General features: G+C 44.9%; 1 protein-coding gene across 24 annotated transcripts in view; it reads right to left on the bottom strand.

The window, feature by feature from the left end:
* ANK1 (ankyrin 1) overlaps positions 1 to 18,521 on the bottom strand; it is a 312,183-nt gene that overhangs the window by 159,703 nt on the left and 133,959 nt on the right. The window contains exon 1 of one of the 24 annotated variants that reach the window (XM_073653988.1): positions 14,355 to 14,430. The exons of the other annotated variants lie outside the window; for them this stretch is intronic. Within the exon in view, the coding sequence (XP_073510089.1) occupies positions 14,355 to 14,390 (36 nt within the window). The 5' untranslated portion in view covers positions 14,391 to 14,430. Of the gene's footprint in view, positions 1 to 14,354; positions 14,431 to 18,521 lie in introns of those variants that run through there. 24 annotated transcript variants of the gene reach the window in all.

Below are 18,521 nucleotides of genomic sequence, written 5' to 3'. Positions count from 1 at the left end.
TCTGAATGAAACCCAATCACAAAAATTATTTTTTAGCCCAAAATACATGGAGTTAAAGGGATATTCTCAAGTTTGTAAGGTATCTCCTATCCATGAGATAGGGGATAACTTCCCAAACGCTGGTGTTCTGACCACTGTGTGACCCACATCGATCCCAAGAATCAGGGCTTTGAAGTAATGCTTTGTGAATGGAGCAATGGTCAATTGACCTTCACTCTATTGATATGGGCCTCTTCAAAGCTCCTGTCCTCAGGATTGATGTGGATCCCACCGGTCGTGCTTCCAGTGATCGGAAATGTATCCCCTACACAATGGTTATGGGATAACTTCCAAACTTGAGAATACCCCTTTAAGTATAAAAAAAAATTGCCCCAAAAGTGAAGAATAAATCACAGAAGCACAAAGATTAGTTACATTTTAATCTAAAACTGTTAAAAGTTTTAAGTGGAAGAAAATTTGTTTGTAATAAAAAGCTATTGACTTAGCATTGATTTTTTAAATTACTTTTACACTAGGTGGCGCTAGAGAAAATATTCCATTTTTCTGAACTGATTCAGTATTTAATAATCCTTCCTGGTTTCTTGGACATTTTACTAAAGAAAGTATCTGGCGGCATACCAGTAGGCGGTAGAATGTTACTACAAACCTATCCATGACCACAGCCACCACAGAACCTCAAATCAAGACTGATAGGATTTCCTTGGCCCCCATTTCTGGGAAGAAGCCCAGGTGACATTACACAGACTTGTAACTTTATTCACTGGTCATTTGGACATTACTTAAAGACTTAGTCAACGACTAATATGTATGTGCGACATTTGGTGCTTACCTGTACATTGTTTATAAGCTCGAATGTCTACCTGTGCACTTAAAGAAATCCCACAATAAGGCAAGAAATGTATACAACAGGATCTATGCCACACAAAGAGGTTTCACATATTGAGTTTTGCTCTGACGCCCTATGATTTATGCTCTTGGGGAATGATCTGAAAAACAGAGATGTCCTTAAATGGTTCGTCCTAACTTATTAAGTTATCACCTATCCACTGTAGACAGTCAAGATCTGTACTCAACTATGTGCAGAAGTGTGTATCTGCAACCGTAATTCATTTAAAGGGAATCTGTCACCAGGTTTTGCTATGTAATCTGATAGCAGCAAGATGTCAGGGTAGAGACCCTGATTCCAGCGTTGTGTCACTTACTGGGCTATGTTTCGCTGTTTCAATAAAATCAGTGTTTTATCAGCAGGAGATTATCACTACAGGACTAGATGTCTTGTGCTTCCTGGTCCAATCACGGACCCACCACTGATTGGCAGCTTTCTGTGTTATGGGCGGGGCTACACAAAGCTCAGTATTCCGAGCTCTGTTAGATCTGCAGCAGAGAAAACTGAAATTCTATCACAACATCTGCACCCAGTAAACGAAGTGCTACATCGCTGGAATCAGGATCTCAGACCCTACAGCATGTGGGTATCAGATTACACAGAAAATACCTGCTGACAGATTCCCTTTAAATGGAGTACTTCAGAGCCTTATTCTCAGGATTGCGGAGGTCCCAACGTTGGGACCCCCCGTGATCTGTAAGGTATCAACTGTCCTATGAATAGTTCATAACATGCTGAGTTTGAACAACTTCTTTCACATTCTAACAACCAAAGTGTTTTGGCCCTAAATGACCAGACACTTTTTAGTGATGGTGGGTTAATGCTAATAATTTTGCAGTAATTGTTTTGTGTGAAACATATTTGGAGTACAAAAAGTATGGATCCATATGAGTCCACTCTTTTTGCATCTCTGAGCCAAAGCGCCCAACTCCGATAATAGCTTAAGAAGCAGAAGTTCTCAGCTGAGTGTTATTTCAGCAACGTTGGGGGTTACCTGACTTTGCATTTTCCGGTAATTACCAGACACCTCTAATAAGCTCCGTGGGCTTATCTCCTGTGAGAACAAAAGAATCAGTCATATCATGATATTGCCATTGACGGAGAGTCAGGAGGCTTCCATAAATAATAGATTGTCAAGCTCAAATTGGTGGGTTTGGCCAATATTAATCCCAAGTATATGGTGAACTGAAAGGGGTTCTCCAAGAATGTAATAAAATGGCCCCTGTCACGTAATTCATACAGCAGCCCGTTCTAGTCACGTGTCAGAACTGGTTTCAGTCTGAAAAAAAAAACTCATATGAGACCTGTGTCTCAACTGACATAGCAGCTGTATCGTAAGCACACATACCTCTGTGAGCTGAGGAGAAAGGCTTTGACATGAGAAGGAATTAATCTTCTACTTGGTTGACTGAGCATGTTTTTTTTCTCCAGCCTTAGTCCACTGTGTATTCGCCGTCAGATATGAAGGTGTATTTTTTTCTGATGTCTCAGCCCTTATACCAGTATTTTACTTTATGAGTGGTTACGATACAGCTTCTATGTAAGTTGAGACACAGGTCTCGGGCGCTGTGTTTCTTCAGACTGACTAGTGACTATGACTGCCTACAGTATGAATTATGTGACGGGGAGCTATTTTATTACATTCTTGGAAAAACCCTTTAAACAGGTCCACAGAAACTGGATGACATAGCACACCTTTTTCATCCCTCCCTATGCATAATATGGTACTTTACCAGTAGATAAAAGAAGTGCCACCCACCTTCGACACACCTATATGCTCACACTTGGCCTGCGACCTAACCAGTAGACACTTGGGCCAACCCACTACCACCGCACAATTGTTTAAATAAGGGACCATAATCAGAGTCAACACTGCACAAACTTGAAAAGATGCCAGGACTCACCAAACTTGCTTACCCATGGCAATCTCAGCAAACCAGCTTTATGTTTCTAAAAAAGCAAGAATGCAGAAATGGGGTCGTCTAGTTACAGAGCAGGCCACAAATGGGACAAATATACCTAGACTATGTTTGTGGATCATTATTGTTCTTCATATCCACCAGCTTCTCCATAAAGATTAAGAAGTTCCAAGTATACTCATATCTACAGAACGGTCCCTGATGTGTCATCATTATGGACTTGACTGTCGATTTGAATCGATCTCATCTTCTGCCAACTCAACTTGTACAAGACTAAATTGTTTACTCTTCAATCTGGTCTCCAATCTGACCTAACAGGCGAAATCCCGATTATCTTCCTCTCCTGAAGCCTTTTTGAATTGGTTCTTGTATCCCAAACCTAAGATCTAATCATGGCGTGTTGTAATTTTCTCTTATCTTGCATCTAACCTTGTCTTACAAATGATACTAGTAAAATACTATTATTGTGAATCCCTCTGTGGCCTTCCAGTATATGAGACCGTCATTTTCATTTTTATTTTTTTACCCTTCATAAATGAATAGTACTCATTAAAATAAGACATTTTGTAATATATCTTATCAGAGAAATCTGCTTCATTCTACTCCTGGACTGATCATTCATTCTCAAATTTTTTTTCCCATTACTAAGATAGGAGGTGACAGTTGGTGCTCATAAAGTTCTATGGAGAACTCTAACTGTCATTTCAAGAGAACTTGCAGCAGAATGTCTGTGTTCCTCTAGCTCCTCCTCCTCCATACAAATTTAAAAGCACCAACTGTCATCTCCTATCTCAGTAATCGGAAAATCTGTCCTCACTGAATACAGATTTTACAGGTTTTATCCATAAATTTAGGATGAAAGTTCAGTCTCTCATAAGATATATTACAAAGTTTCTTATTTTTATATGTACTATTGATTTATAACATAAAAATTAAAATGACGAATACTCTTTAACCCCTTTCTGACATGGGACTTATCCATACGTCCCTGTGCCCTGGTACTTAGTAACCAGGGACGTATAAATACGTCACAGCGATTTTGCGCGCACAGGGGCTGTGTGCGTGCGATTGGGCCGGATGTCAGCTGATTCAGACAACTGACACCTGGCATCGCTCCCCGGCACATTAACCCCCGAAATGCTATGATCGAAGTCGATCACAGCATTTCGGGAACAGGCAGAGGAAAGAAAGCCCCTCTTGCCTTGGATTGGAGACCAACTGTTGCCATGGTGACCCGATGATGTCATCCGGGTCACCAGGCACCAGCAAGTTTGTTAGATCATGCGCTGTGCATGATCTAACATGCTTGCTTGCAGTGCAGTGCTGACAGCCTGCATAGCATAGGGATGCTTCTGCATCCCTATGCTATACAAGCAATCAGTCTAAAAAAAAAATGAAAGTCCCATAGTGGGACAAAGTAAAAAAGTGAAAAAAAGTTAAAAAAAATTGTAAAAATCTAAAAAAAAATAAAAATATTTTGTACCCATAAATAAATATTTGTATGAAAAAAAATAACAAAAAAAGTACACATATTTGGTAATGCCACGTCTGGAACGACCTGACCTATAAAACTGTCCCACTAGTTAACCCCTTTAGTGAAAACCGTAAAAAAAAAAAAAAAAATTATACAAAAAAAATGCTTTATCATCATACTGCCAAACAAAAAGTGGAATAAAACGCGATCAAAAAGACGAATATAAATAAAAATTATACTATTGAAAACGTCATCTTGTCCCGCAAAAAAACAAGCCGCCATACAGCTCCATCAGCTGAAAAATAAAAAAGTTATAGCTCTCAGAATAAAGCAATGCAAAAAATAATTATTTTTTCTATGAAATCCTTTTTATTGTGTAAAAGTGCCAAAACATAAAAAAAACTATATAAATGTGATATCACTGTAATCGCACTTACCTAAAGAATAAAGCTGCCTTATCAATTTTACCACACGTGAAACGGCATAAAAAAAAACAATTCCTGAATTGTTGGTTTTTGTTCATTCTGCCTCCCAAAAATCAGAATAGAAAGCGATCAAAAAATGTCATGTGCCCGACAATGGTACCAATAAAAACGTCAACTTGTCCCGCAAAAAACAAGTTTCACATGACTCTACCGGCCGAAATATGGAAAAATTATAGCTCCCAAAATATGGTGATGCAAAAACTAGTTTTTGCACAAAAAAGCGTCTTTTATTGTGTGACAGCTGCCAAACACAAAAACCCGATATGAATCTGGCATCACTGTAATCGCACCGACCCGAAGAATAAAGCTGTCAAATCACTTATACCGCACGAGGAATGGCATTAAAGATAAACAAAAACAATTCTTCACCTGCTCTATTCTTCGTTCTTTCTGTTTCCCAAAGATCGCAATATGGCTTGGCGCACATTTATCCTGCGCTCTGCGCTGAGCGCTTACACCAGGTTTTCCGTGTAAATCTCTGAAATACGTGATTCAGATGCAACCCCCAGGGTAAGATTCCCTGTAATGAGGCAGATGGAGGAACTGTGGATGCAGTCTTGCCGCCTATGTTCAGGCGGTGTCCATCTTTTTAGGCGTGCATAAAAGTGCCGTCGGCGACAGTTTTGTGCACCTCTGAAAAGATGGACACTGCTGAACAGAGGCCAGACGGTGTCCAGAGTAACTCTGCTGCCTCATTATAGTGAATGGATCCCTCGGGGTTTCATCTGAATCACATCACTTGGAAATTTAGATGGAAACCCCGATATAAGTGCTCAGCGTAGAGCGCAGCAGAAATGTGATCCAAAATGTGATGTAAAATGTTCCCAACAAAAGCTTCAACTCCATTCACAAAAAAAAGCAAGCCCCCACTCAGGTCCGTCACCTGTTATCGGAAATATAGGGGGCTTCCACGTAACTGGTAGCACAAAGGCTCTGGAAAAGTGAAATGGCTCCTCACCCACCAAAAGAAATTCAGCAAATTCTGCGCTCCCAAATCCAAATGCCCCCCTCCCTTCTAAGCCCCAGTGTGCCTAAAACACATATAGCGTCCACATGTTTGGCATTTCTGTACCGATCAGAGCCTGCCTAATTTGCGGGTGCATGTGTGGCACCCCTGAGGGTTCGGTCGCCACAGAGGTACTGCATCTCACCCAGAGGTGTGGTACCTCACTCTCAGGTAAGAAAGGAGTACAGCCCGGGACCCTAACACCTGCATCCAACACTACACTACTCCAGACCAGCTGGAAGGGCAAGATGTATCGCGCTTCCTGCTGAGACCTGTCCCTGGCTGGAGTGGGGGGAACCAAAGTAGGGGGAGCCATGTAGTGGGTGTGGGTGGAGGAAATAAATCAGGGGAGCATTGAAAGGAGTGATATAAAAAGAGGGTGGAACATTCTAGAGAGGTTCTACAGTGAGAGGAAGAGTTGGGAGCAGGAGCTCTGTAGGAGCTCTGCTCAGGAGGGGGCTTGAGGAGAGGCCCAGGACAGACTGAGGAGGAGAGGAGCAGGAAGGAAGTCTCCAGTAAAGCAGGAAGGGACCCCAGGGGTACGGGAAGTGCTGGAGGCCACCTGTACACCCGAATCTGCCAGGCGGTGGAGGGGTCAGGTCGCACAGAGGGGACCGGTCCCTAAACTAGCAGAGTTCTTCAAGTCTCAACTAGGAAACCGGAGGCTGTAGTATTTCAGGTACTGCAGCTACAATCCACATCTGTCTCACCAAGAAGGTAGCCATAGAGGACCCAGGGGACAGAGAAGACATCGCCCGACAAGGTCCGCGGTCACTGGATTGGGACACTAGGTGTGAGGTGCAGGGAGACGGCCAGAAGGAACACACAGAAGGGGGTCCTCCTATGTACTCTGGAGGTACCTGAGGGTTGGCTGAACCCCTCCCTGAGTAAGCACAGGACTACGTGGGAAGTTACCCTGGCCCTGGTAACTTGGAGTTTGAAAACCGTGAGTAAAACCCTGAAGACTGCACCCCACCGTCTCTGTCAGTTATTGCTGCTGCGCCATCACCCCCTGCACTACACTGTACCACGAGTGCTACTGCCATAACAGCAACATCTACACTGCCCTGGAGCTAAGCTCTACCTGTGGAGAGCTAAACCAACTCTGCTGCATTCACACCAGCTCCAGACGACCTGCTCCATAGCGGCGGCTCCCTTTAGCCGCATACCACAGGTGGCGTCACAAACTGTATATGTATAAAAACTATAAATCCCCTGTAAATATCCCCTTTTTATTGACCGCCCTGGGTCACGGACCGGGTCACCGCCACTGTGACACCTCCCCTAACAACGACCGGCCCGGCACCGAGTACCCCACGGCCCAGGGGGCGCGTCACATGTGTCCAGAAGCATGAGCTATGCTCTACAATGTACTGGTCACTACAGCGGCAGTTTGCAATTTTCACTCAGCAACATCCACTGCTGCTTGTTTCTGGAAAACACCTATGGAGTCAAAATCATCATTACAACTGTAGATAAGTTCTCAAAGGGGTATAATTTCCAAAATGGGGTCACTTGAGAGGGGTACCTACTCTTCTAGCACTTTTAGTTGCTCTGTATATGGAGTCCACAAACTATCCTAGGAAAATCTGCGCAGCAGGAGGCAAATAGCGCTCTGTCCCTTCCGAATCTCGCCGTGTGGTTAAGCAGTATTGTACAGCCACATATGGGGTATTGCCATGTTCAGAAGAAATTGTGGGACAAATTTGGGTGCCATTTTTACCCCCTTCTTGTGTGAAAATGTAAAATGTGGGGCTAAAGCTAAATTTTGGTGGTAAAAATGTAATTATTTTTTCTTCACTGAGCAATGGTATGAAATTCTGTGACACACCCGTTGTGTCAATATGATCACTGCACCCCTAGATGAATTTGTTGAGAGGTGTAGTTTGTAAAATGGGGTCACTTTTGGGGGGTTCTGCTGTTCTGGCACCTCAAGGGCTCTCCCGGTGGGTCATGGCACCCACAAACCATAACAGTAGAATCTGCACTATAATATGGCGTTCCTTCCCTTCTGAGCTTTGCACTGTGCCTCAAAAGTAGTTTTCCCCACATATGGGGTATCGGCTTACTCAGGAGCAATTGCACAACAAATTGTATGGTGCAATTTCTCTTGTTACCCTTGTGAAAATAAAAAATTGGGGCTAAAATAACATTTTTGTGGGAAAAATGTGATTTTTTTTTCTTTTTACGGCTCAACATTATAAACTTCTGGGAAGCACCTGGAGGTTCAACGTGCTCACCATACATCTAGATAAGTTCCCTGAGGGGTCTAGTTTCCAAAATGGTGTCACTTGTGGGGTTTTTCAACTGTTCAGGCACATCAGGGGCTCTGCAAACGCGATATGGCGTCTTCTAATTATTCCAGCAAATTTTACATTCAAAAAGTCAAATGGCGCTCCTATCCTTACGATCTCTGCAACCAAACAGTGGTTTTCCCCCACATATGGGGTATCGGTATATTCAAGAGAAATTGCACAACAAATTGTATGGTGCAATTTTTCCTGTTACCCTTATGAAAATGCAAAATTTTGGGCTAAAGAACATTTTTTTTGTGAAAATTAGATTTTTTTTTTAATTTTCACGGCTCAATGATATTAACTTCTGTGAAGCACCTGGGGGTTCAATGTGCTCACCATACATCTAGATAAGTTCCCTGAGGGGTCTACCTTCCAAAATGGTGTCACTTGTGGGAGATTTTCACTGTTTAGGCACATCAGGGGCTCTCCAAACACGAATTATTCCAGCAAATTTTACTTTCAAAAGGTCAAATGGCGCTCCTTCCCTTCCGAGCCCTGCCGTGTGCCCAAACCGTGGTTTTCCCCCACATATGGGGTATCATCGTGCTCAGGAGAAATTGCACAACAAATTTTAGGGTCCAATTTTTCCTGTTACCCTTGTGAAAATAAAAAAATTGCATCTCAAGTAACATTTTTGTGAAAAAAAGTTAAATGTTCATTTTTTTCCCCACATTCCAAAAATTTGGGAAGCACCTAAAGGGTTAATAAACTTCTTGAATATGGTTTTAAGCACCTTGAGGGGAGCAGTTTTTAGAATGGGGTCACTTTTGGGTACTTTCTGTCATAATGTTCCCTCAAAGTCACATCAAATGTGATGTGGTCCCTAAAAAAAAAATGGTTTTGTAAATTTTGTTGAAAAAATGAGAAATCGCTGGTGAACTTTTAACCCTTATAACTTTCTAACAAAAAGAATTTATGTTTCAAAAATTGTGCTGATGTAAAGTAGGCATGTGGGAAATCTTATTTATTAACTATTTTGTGTGACATATCTCTCTGAATTAAGGGCATGAATATTCAAAGTTTGAAAATTGCAAAATTTTCGCCAAATTTCTGACTTTTTCACAAATAAACGCAACAGTTATATCAAATAAATTTTACCACTATCATGAAGTACAATATGTCACGAAAAAACAATCTCAGAATCAGGGGGATCCGTTGACGCGTTCCAGAATTATTACCTCATAAAGTGACAGTGGTCAGAATTGTAAAAATTGGCCTGGTCATTAACATGCAAACTGCCTTCGGGGGGTAAAGGGGTTAATAGGTTCAGCTATACATGATATTTGGTGGAGAGAGGGGAAACTGAAAAAAATTAACATGGGGTTGAGTTTAGTCAGGTCTGGCCCTACCGAAGTACCAAAAGATTGTCTAGTGGTCCCAGGAGGGATCTGACGTAATAATGAGCACGCAAAGAAACTGGTCGAGGAGAAGACAACTCCATTTAGAGAACGGACCCCTGAATAGTAGGGTCTGTTTGTTATGAAGAGATTAACATTTGTATATTCTTATAGATAGAGGGTGGACCCTCAGAATTATTGCCACTGGTGGGCCCAAGGAACCTCAATTCAATAGTTTTGGTCACTCCCCATACCTTCACGTTGGGGTGGCCCCCAAATTATGACTCTACACTAGGTACAGGTCCTAAGGTCCTCACATACGTTACATTATTATCCATTGAACCACCCAGATTTCAGATATAATGTGTATGAGGGTCTCCCAAAATTCCCAAACAGGTGAAATCTGGGAAGAGAAGGATTGGACATTTTGATTTTTAACCCATTTGTTTCTGCAGGTGAGACCTGAGGTGTCTGGGAGACCTTCTCTCTATTGAGAACAGATGGATGTTCTGATTTGCTGAGCATGCATGTGTTTGTAGGCTCTAGAGAGATTGCTGTGTATAGGTGCCATTAACTTCAACAGGATCTGACCACTGTGCACAGTCCATTAACTTCAACAGGATCTGACCACTGTGCACAGTGCGGGGAGCTGTGGTGCTCCTGCTGCGGCCATACTCTACAAGTCCTCCGAGAATCTTTGCTGCACGTTTGGAGTCACTTGTGTTATGCAGAATGTTCGTTCCAGAAACCCAAAATAAAGGCAGCCATGTTGGCTCTCCACTGTTGCCGAATAACAATGAAGCTCTAGCCTTACTCTGTATGATAAACCCATCCTATATAGAGGAAGGGAAGGAAAGTGGAAAATGCATAGTCATCCATATAATACATGGACAGGCTGATCCTCCAAAATGACAACAGTTGTTGGAAGCAGCTGTCAGTTCTGACTAATAAATGTGGAGGAGCCTCCATATGTACAATCAGGGCAAATAGACCAGGGCTGTCTATATTAGAGACATTAAAGGGAATCCATCAACAGGTTTTTGCTATTTAATCTGAGAGCAGCATAATATAGGTGAGGAGAGCCTGATTCCAGGGAGATGTCACTTATTAGGCTGTGTGTTGTAGTTTCAATACAATTAGTATTATTTCAGCAGGAGATTATCACTACAGGACTACATTGCATGTGTAGAGCAGTCAGGCTAATCTGTGTAACCCCGCCCCCCACCACTGATTGGCAGCTTTCTGACAATGCACACAGGAAGCTACCAATCAGGGGTGTGGGCGGTGTTATACACAGCTCAGCTTTCAGAGCACAGCTACATCTACATTAGACAAAACAGGGATTCTATCAAAACTGCACCAAGCAGACCAGTAAGTGGCACATCACTGGAATCAGGCTTTCTTGCCCTATATTATGCTACACTCAGATTATATAGCAAAAAACCTGCTGATAGATTCCCTTTAATGGCCCTTTTATACGAGCTGATCAAGCCCGGTAAACACACACATTGGCTAGGCAATGCACATGGGGGTCATCATCAGAAGGAAGGGAGGCACATGGGGGTCACTATCAAATGGAGGGGAGTCACACTAGGGGAGGTCATTATCAAGAGGAGGGGAAGCACATGGGGGTGGGTGCAGCATTATCAAAAGCAGGAGTTGCACACTGGGGTTCATTATCAAAAGGAAACACACTGGGTGTTCATTATCAAAAGGAGGGGAGACACACAGGGGGTCTATCATCATTAGAAGGTACACATGGGGGTCATTAATAAAAGGAAAGATAATGGGAGTCATTATTGAAAGGAAGCACAGTGGATATTATTATTACTAATATTATTAGAAGTCACAATGGGACATAATAATAATAATGTGGTCCGGAAAACTAAGGAGGTATAGAAGAGCACAGGGAGACATTATTATAGTCTATAGGCACAGAGGGGGCATTTTTATTTTGTAGGGCACATATTGTGGGTAATAGTATTGTGCAAGGCACATAAGAGGCATTTTTATTGTGGGGGCACATAAGGAGGGTACTAGTATTGTACAGGGCACAGAGAGGGCATTTTTATTGTGGGGGCACATAAGGAGGGTACTAGTATTGTGCAGAGCACAGAGGGGGGCATTTTATTGTGGGGGAACATAAGGAGGGTACTAGTATTGTGCAGGGCACAGAGAGGGCATTTTATTGTGGGGGCACATAAGGAGGGTACTAGTATTGTGCAGGGCACAGAGAGGACGTTTTATTGTGGGGGAACATAAGGAGGGTACTAGTATTGTGCAGGGCACAGAGGGGGCATTTTTATTGTAGGGACACATAAGGAGGGGGCTAGTATTGTGCAGGGCACAGAGGGGGCATTTCTATTGTGTGGGTAACATAAGGAGGGTACTAGTATTGTGTAGGGCACAGAGGGGGCATTTTTATTGTGGGGGCACATAAGGAGGTTACTAGTATTGTGCAGAGCACAGAGGGGCATTTTTATTGTGTAGGCACATAAGGAGAGTACTAGTATTGTGCAGGGCATAGAGAGGGCACTTTATTGTGGGGGCACATAAGGAGGGTACTAGTATTGTGCAGGGCACAGAGAGGGCATTTTATTGTGGGGGAACATAAGGAGGGTACTAGTATTGTGCAGGGCACAGAGGGGGCATTTTTATTGTAGGGACACATAAGGAGGGTGCTAGTATTGTGCAGGGTACAGAGGGGGCATTTTTATTGTGTGGGTAACATAAGGAGGGTGCTAGTATTGTGCAGGGCACAGAGGAGGCATTTCTATTGTGTGGGGGCACATAAGGAGGTTACTAGTATTGTGCAGAGCACAGAGGGGGCATTTTTATTGTGAGGGCACATAAGGAGGTTACTAGTATTGTGCAGAGCACAGAGGGGGCATTTTTATTGTGGGGGCACATAAGGAGGTTACTAGTATTGTGCAGAGCACAGAGGGGGCATTTTTATTGTGTAGGCACATAAGGAGAGTACTAGTATTGTGCAGGGCATAGAGAGGGCACTTTATTGTGGGGGCACATAAGGAGGGTACTAGTATTGTGCAGAGCACAGAAGTGGCATTTTTATTGTGTGGGGGCACATAAGGAGGGTACTAGTATTGTGCAGGGCACAGAGGGGGCATTTTTATTGTGTAAGGCACATAAGAAGGGTACTAGTATTGTGCAGGGCACAGGGGGGCATTGTTACTGTCTAGCGCATTGGTTATAGCACTATATGGTTTGTGTAGAGGTGGGGGAATGTCAGGAGGGTTCTGGGAAAGCTGTAAGCCAAAGATGACTGTGTGTAAGAAGAGGTGTGTAAGTCATGGTTGTAAATCAGAATCTCAATTTGCAGACAGTGTTTCGGAGTATTTCTGCTCATCAGTGCAAAGTATGAGGATGGATCTGGCAAGGTGAGAGGGTCTGGACTGTGGTCTAAGGGGTAACAACATTTCTCCATGTGGAGAGTGAGATACCGGCCCTGGCATGCCAATGTAAGGAAACTTATTCATCATGCAATGCTCATTTGGGAAATGAAATATGCAAATTACCTGATACTTTGCACTGACGAGGGGCAATATCCAGAAACACTGTCTGCAAATTGAGATTCTGATTTGGCTTTTATCCTAAGTCATATTGCAAGGCTCGTTAAAAGTCAATAGTGACTTGTAGGATCGCTGCTTCCAACATGTAGGATCGCTGCTTCCAACAGTTGGTGCTGTAGAGTTCTAGTCCTCTTCCTCTCTGAAGGGGCAATTTGCATATTGGTCTTATAATAAATTTTGATTTTCTCCAGCGTCAGACAGGGTCATGTTTGTAACAGGGGAAGTAGAAAGAGGCAGCATGGCTCTGTGTGTTTTCACTTAGCAGGACCAGCACCATATATTTGCAGCTTGTACTAAAATTGTAATTATTGATGATCTGACGCTAACCTTACAAAGTGAACTAGTATGGGAAATTTCCTTATTATCCTGAGTGCGCTTTATTAAGTAATATTGTCCTGAGTGCCCTTTATTTAGTAATATTGTCCGGAGTGCCCTTTATTAAGTAATATTGTCCGGAGTGCCCTTTATTAAGTAATATTGTCCTGAGTGCCCTTTATTTAGTAATATTGTCTGGAGTGCCCTTTATTTAGTAATATTGTCTGGAGTGCCCTTTATTAAGTAATATTGTCCAGAGTGCCCTTAATTTAGTAATATTGTCCGGAGTGCCCTTTATTAAGTAATATTGTCCAGAGTGCCCTTAATTTAGTAATATTGTCCGGAGTGCTTTTTATTAATATTGTCCTGTGTCCCCCTTACAATTAATAACGCTCCTGAGTGCCCCCCTTAGCAAGTAATAATGCTCCCTGTGGATATATATACAGGTGAGGGTGGCACTCACGTAAGCCCCATATCAGAGGTCTGCAGGCGATATGTGGCTTACGAGTCACTGGCTGGGGACCCCCGGCTTGCAGTGTTCCTGCCATTGTGTCACTGCACACACTGATATTTGTAGGTCTTGTATGCCCATCTTGTGACCAGGTAGCCACTGTATACACATGTTCAGTGGTAGACGTAGGAGCCTGTCTACTCTCTGGGGTAAATGTGTGAGGAGCCTTAGTGTGTTGGTCATGGTCATTGGCTGTATGGGTAGAGGTGGTTGCACGGTGTGGCGGTATTGTGAGGTGTGAATGCATTGTGCCTTAGATTTAGGCCATTCAGGGTCACTGGGCGGGGAGAGGGGCACAGGGCAGTGACTGACTAGAGGGGAGGGTGGGCTGAATGTCTACATTAAAGAGTCTGCACAGTCGCTGCCCCTCACTCTTTGCAGCCTGCTTGGACGCAGGGCAGCAGGTGCCTAAGAGCATGGCCAAAAATAAACTCCCAGGAGCCCCCAAAGTAAAAAAGAGAATTGTAAACCATTTACCCCCCTGCCTACCCACTCTCACCGTATCCCACCCCCTCACTCCCCCTTTTTACTCACAGGCCGTGCCCGCTGCTTGCCCGCCCGCTCTGCCATTCTGCTGCATACAGACAGTGCCCCCCTCCCTCCCGTCTCGCACACTGCGTCCCTCCCCCTCCTCACACCGCGCGCCTCTTTCCCCCCCGTCCTCCTTTCTTCCCTCGCTCTCTCCCGTCTTTAAATACCAGGCACCGTGCCCAGGGCTGCACGACCGGGAGCCGATATGGGGATATTAACCGGGAACCCATTAACCCCTTGATTGACAATAACAGGTTGCATATCAATAAAACCTTCAGGAAATAATGATGAAATAAAGGCTTCCGTGGGTCTGTTCCCGTGGGACTGGGAGTGGAGATGATTGTGCAGAACCATGCGTGTATATGGTGAATAGATATAATACACTATATACATTGTACACCTCTGGGCCATCTTCATTTGTATAATGCACGGAAGCCATGACCATGTAGCTGCTGGTCGTGCAATGCATACAATGCATGAAAAGGGAAAAAAAGGCATAAAATGGCAATATTGTCAGGGTAGGAATCACTCGGGGTGGTTGTATATTTTAGTATATAGAACAAGTGCATGCTTTGGGTTTTAACTTCCAAGTATATACGTATACAGGTTTCCAGGATTAGAAAAACATTGCTGCTTTCATAAAAAAAAAAAACAGTGCCACACCTGTCCATAGGTTGTGTTTGGTATTACAGCTCAGTTCTAATGAAGTGAATAGGACTGAGCTGCAATACCACACACACCCTACGGACAGGTGTGGCGCTATTTTTGGGTGGTGAAAGCTGCCATGTTTTTTTTCTTGAACAGCCCCTTAAAGCAGGGGTGTTATTAGGAAAGACAGGTTCCCCCAGCAAATAATTGAATGCCTCCACCAACCCCTTCATCACGGCCAAACTCTCCAGCTGTGCCACCTGCTTTGATACCCAGATTCCTGCTCAACACCACTCACAGGCCGTGCCCTGCAGAGCTGCCCATTCTGACACCCTGTCCACCACCACTCATCACTGTGGGCCCTTCTTCAGAGCCGCCCATTCTGACACCCTGTCCACCACCACTCATCAATGTGGGCCCTTCTTCAGAGCTGCCCATTCTGACACCCTGTCCACCACCACTCATCACTGTGGGCCCTTCTTCAGAGCCGCCCATTCTGACACCCTGTCCACCACTACTCATCACTGTGGGCCCTTCTTCAGAGCTGCCCATTCTGACACCCTGTCCACCACCACTCATCACTGTGGGCCCTTCTTCAGAGCCACCCACTCTGACACCCTGTCCACCACCACTCATCACTGTGGGCCCTTCTTCAGAGCCGCCCATTCTGACACCCTGTCCACCACTACTCATCACTGTGGGCCCTTCTTCAGAGCCGCCCATTCTGACACCCTGTCCACCACCACTCATCACTGTGGGCTCTTCTTCAGAGCCGCCCATTCTGACACCCTGTTCACCACCACTCATCACTGTGGGCCCTTCCTCAGAGCCGCCCATTCTGACACCCTGTCCACCACCACTCATCACTGTGGGCCCTTCTTCAGAGCCGCCCATTCTGACACCCTGTCCACCACCACTCATCACTGTGGGCCCTTCTTCAGAGCCGCCCATTCTGACACCCTGTCCACCACCACTCATCACTGTGGGCCCTTCTTCAGAGCCACCCATTCTGACACCCTGTCCACCACCACTCATCACTGTGGGCCCTTCTTCAGAGCTGCCCATTCTGACACCCTGTCCACCACCACTCATCACTGTGGGCCCTTCTTCAGAGCCACCCATTCTGACACCCTGTCCACCACCACTCATCACTGTGGGCCCTTCTTCAGAGCCGCCCATTCTGACACCCTGTCCACCACCACTCATCACTGTGGGCCCTTCTTCAGAGCCGCCCATTCTGACACCCAGTTCACCACCACTCATCACTGTGGGCCCTTCTTCAGAGCCACCCACTCTGACACCCTGTCCGCCACCACTCATCACTGTGGGCCCTTCTTCAGAGCCGCCCATTCTGACACCCTGTCCACCACCACTCATCACTGTGGGCCCTTCTTCAGAGCCGCCCATTCTGACACCCTGTCCACCACCACTCATCACTGTGGGCCCTTCTTCAGAGCCACCCATTCTGACACCCTGTCCACCACCACTCATCACTGTGGGCCCTTCTTCAGAGCCGCCCATTCAGACACCCTGTCCACCACCACTCATCACTGTGGGCCCTTCTTCAGAGCCGCCCATTCTGACACCCTGTCCACTACCACTCATCACTGTGGGCCCTTCTTCAGAGCCACCCATTCTGACACCCTGTCCACCACCACTCATCACTGTGGGCCCTTCTTCAGAGCCGCCCATTCTGACACCCTGTCCACCACCACTCATCACTGTGGGCCCTTCTCCAGAGCCGCCCATTCTGACACCCTGTCCACCACCACTCATCAATGTGGGCCCTTCTTCAGAGCCACCCACTCTGACACCCTGTCCGCCACCACTCATCACTGTGGGCCCTTCTTCAGAGCCGCCCATTCTGACACCCTGTTCACCACCACTCATCACTGTGGGCCCTTCCTCAGAGTTGCCTATTCTGACACCCTGTCCACCACCACTCATCACTGTGGGCCCTTCTTCAGAGCCTCCCACTCTGACACTCTGCCACTTCTGCTCATCCCTATAAACCCTCCAACAGAGCCGCCTGATTTTACACCCTGCCCTGCTGCTCCTTGTTGTGGCCCCTCCTTCAAAGCCGCCCATTCTTACACCCTGCCCCCCACCACTCATCTCTGTGGGCCCTCCTGTAGAGCCGCCTACTCTGACAGCACCTGCGCGCAGAGCGGGCAAAACTGCAGGAGGGCACAGCGGAAATGAGCGAGGCCAATTTGTTAAGGCACTGAGTGGTCGGCACTGCCCCCCTCACCACCAGACCGTCGGGCCCCATAGCAGTTGCATAGTCTGCTGGCATTAGTGGTACATCACCACCTAAAAGAGAACCTTTCACCAAATTCTTTATGATGAACTGGACACACAATGTAATTGTGGCTGCAGAGCAGAATAAAACTTTTTATTATTACTTTACCTTGCAAAGATATTAGCAATCAAAGTATTTGTCACCTAATAAATTTATCATTTGTTAAGTCCAAGTGGGCGTTACCAGAGAGTTTTCACTAGGGGCATGTATTTCTTCCCCCTGTATGACATTGACAAATCATAAGTAGGCAGCAGCACTTAGGGGAAAGAAGAACACGCCCCCACAATAGTTTAGAACAGGCTGTCTCTTGTGCAAGATACATAATGACAGACAGCCTAATCTCATTCCAGAGCACTCACAAGTTGCTGTGAGCACAGCAGACCTGAGTATGACTGCTGATACCATTGAGCTTTCATCTCCTGAAAGTCTGTGTGGGCTGAGAGGCAGTACAACTGAGTTGGCAGCACTATGAGAGGAGAGTTGACAGAAGAAATTCAGCTGTACTTCCCCTCCCCCCACTGCCAGGAGATGAAAGTTCAAAGGTGCTAGTAATGACACTGGGGTCTGCTATACTCACAGCAGCTCGTAATCATTCTTCAGTGAGATCAGGCTGTCTGTCATTACATCTCACACAGAAGCAGCCATTTCTAAGCTATGATGGTGGCGTGTTCTTCTTTTCCCTGAGTGTTGCTGCCTGCTTATGATTGGTCAACCTCATACAGGGGGAAGAAGTACACGCCCTCAGGGAAAACTTTCTGATAATGCCCACTTGGACTGAACAAAAATTAACTCATTAGGTGCACAATTCTTTTATTTCTAAAATCTCAGCAATGAAAAACCAAAATAAAATTTTATTCTGATTGGAAGCCACTGGTACATCGTTTGTTCAGTTCAATGTGAAAAAAATGATGAAATATCCTCTTTAAAGCACTGCAACCACTTTTTGGCTGCCTATTTTATCATTCCCAAATGGGTATCCAGCAGTTGGCTTTTTTTCAAGGAAAGTATGGGGTTGTTGGGTGATGTAGCAGTGGTACTATGGTGGCATATGTTCATTATCAGCTCAGCAGGATTGCTGTTTGCACCAGAAAAAGTTAACACTTTGGAGGTTAGATATATTGTGCCAATTCTCCCCAGATGATATCATATATAGGAAACCAAATATAGGATCACAACTTAATGAAAATTACAATACTTACACAGGATCCCCAGTATACACA

This window comes from Phyllobates terribilis, unplaced genomic scaffold, assembly GCF_046119375.1.
Source record: "Phyllobates terribilis strain yellow unplaced genomic scaffold, ASM4611937v1 Scaffold_11__3_contigs__length_659146591, whole genome shotgun sequence".
Classification (NCBI taxonomy): domain Eukaryota; kingdom Metazoa; phylum Chordata; class Amphibia; order Anura; family Dendrobatidae; genus Phyllobates; species Phyllobates terribilis.
Note: the sequence above shows the minus strand (reverse complement) of the source record. Positions and strands in the feature narration are given on the sequence as shown.